Source organism: Echinops telfairi, unplaced genomic scaffold (assembly GCF_000313985.2).
Source record: "Echinops telfairi isolate 266 unplaced genomic scaffold, ASM31398v2 ScPeMD7_5592;HRSCAF=6446, whole genome shotgun sequence".
Taxonomy (NCBI): domain Eukaryota; kingdom Metazoa; phylum Chordata; class Mammalia; order Afrosoricida; family Tenrecidae; genus Echinops; species Echinops telfairi.
Window position 1 is genome coordinate 15,492,417 of NW_022109491.1, and position 943 is coordinate 15,493,359.

Sequence of the window (943 nt, forward strand, 5' to 3'; positions counted from 1 at the left end):
TGGGTTGGGGTGGTTACCTGTGGAGGGCTGAGAAGAGGCTGCTGGGAGATAGTAGAATGGGGCCCTTGGGGAGGCCATAGCCCCGTTCGCTCACCCACCGCAAGTAGCCCTTGGTGAGGTCAGCCATGCCGATGGCCCTTGCAGAGCAGTACAGGAACTTGTACCCATTTCTGTAGGGGGGGGCGGGGCACAGAGCTGTCCAAAACCAACCCACCTCACTCTGATACCAGCCCTCCTCCCCATCCCAACTCTGGGGCCCCAGCCTTTGCTGGGAGGGGGCTCAGGGAGTGCAGCTGGGCCAGGTCTGAGAGGTGACCTCAGAAGCTGCCCCTTTAGGAGGCACAAGGACCGAGCCCTGAGGACCATAGGGGCTTGGACAAGCGTGAGGGTGTGAGTGTGGTGGTGGGGAGGGGTCTCCTACAGCACAAGGCCAGCCTGGAGACCCTCACCCTGGAACACCCCAAGGGAGGTGAGTCACTCAGAGAACTGAGGCCCAGTAGGTCAGTCAGTGTTCCAGGAACCTGGCTCTGGTTTCCCCACTGCGCCCATTGCCTGGCCACCCTCCCCCGGGCTGGGCACTCACAGGTGGATTTTGTGGTAGAGACTGGTGATGCCCGGGTGCGTCCAGTCTCTTCCCAGCTGGGGCAGGATGTGGCCCAGAGCATCAGACCTAAAAGCAGAGAGGAGAGGTCCGGCAGAGGCCCTCCTGTCCCATGCTCCACTGTTGGAGCCCTATCAGATGGACAGAGGGAGGCCAGGCCCCAGCCCCCTCCCCACAGACAGCCGGGCCTCACTTGGTGATGGTGCCGTCAATGTCCGAGATGACCACCTTGTCGTCCCATTTCCACAGGTAGATGGTGGCCTTGCAGCGGCAGGTGCCCTGGTACTGGGTGGTCACACTGAAGACCACGTCATTGGCCCCTTTGTGTAGGTTCAGGCACCT

At 61.8% G+C, this 943-nt stretch overlaps 1 protein-coding gene across 1 annotated transcript in view; it reads right to left on the reverse strand.

Annotated features, from left to right (window-relative positions):
• Positions 1–6: 6 nt before the first annotated feature.
• Positions 7–943, reverse strand: part of LPIN3 (lipin 3) — a 14,240-nt gene continuing 13,303 nt past the window's right edge. The window contains exons 15-17 of the mRNA XM_045295500.1: positions 795–941; positions 584–670; positions 7–170 (exon numbers count right to left, since the gene is read on the reverse strand). Of these exons, the coding sequence (XP_045151435.1) occupies positions 14–170; positions 584–670; positions 795–941 (391 nt within the window). The 3' untranslated portion in view covers positions 7–13. The remainder of the gene's footprint in view (positions 171–583; positions 671–794; positions 942–943) is intronic.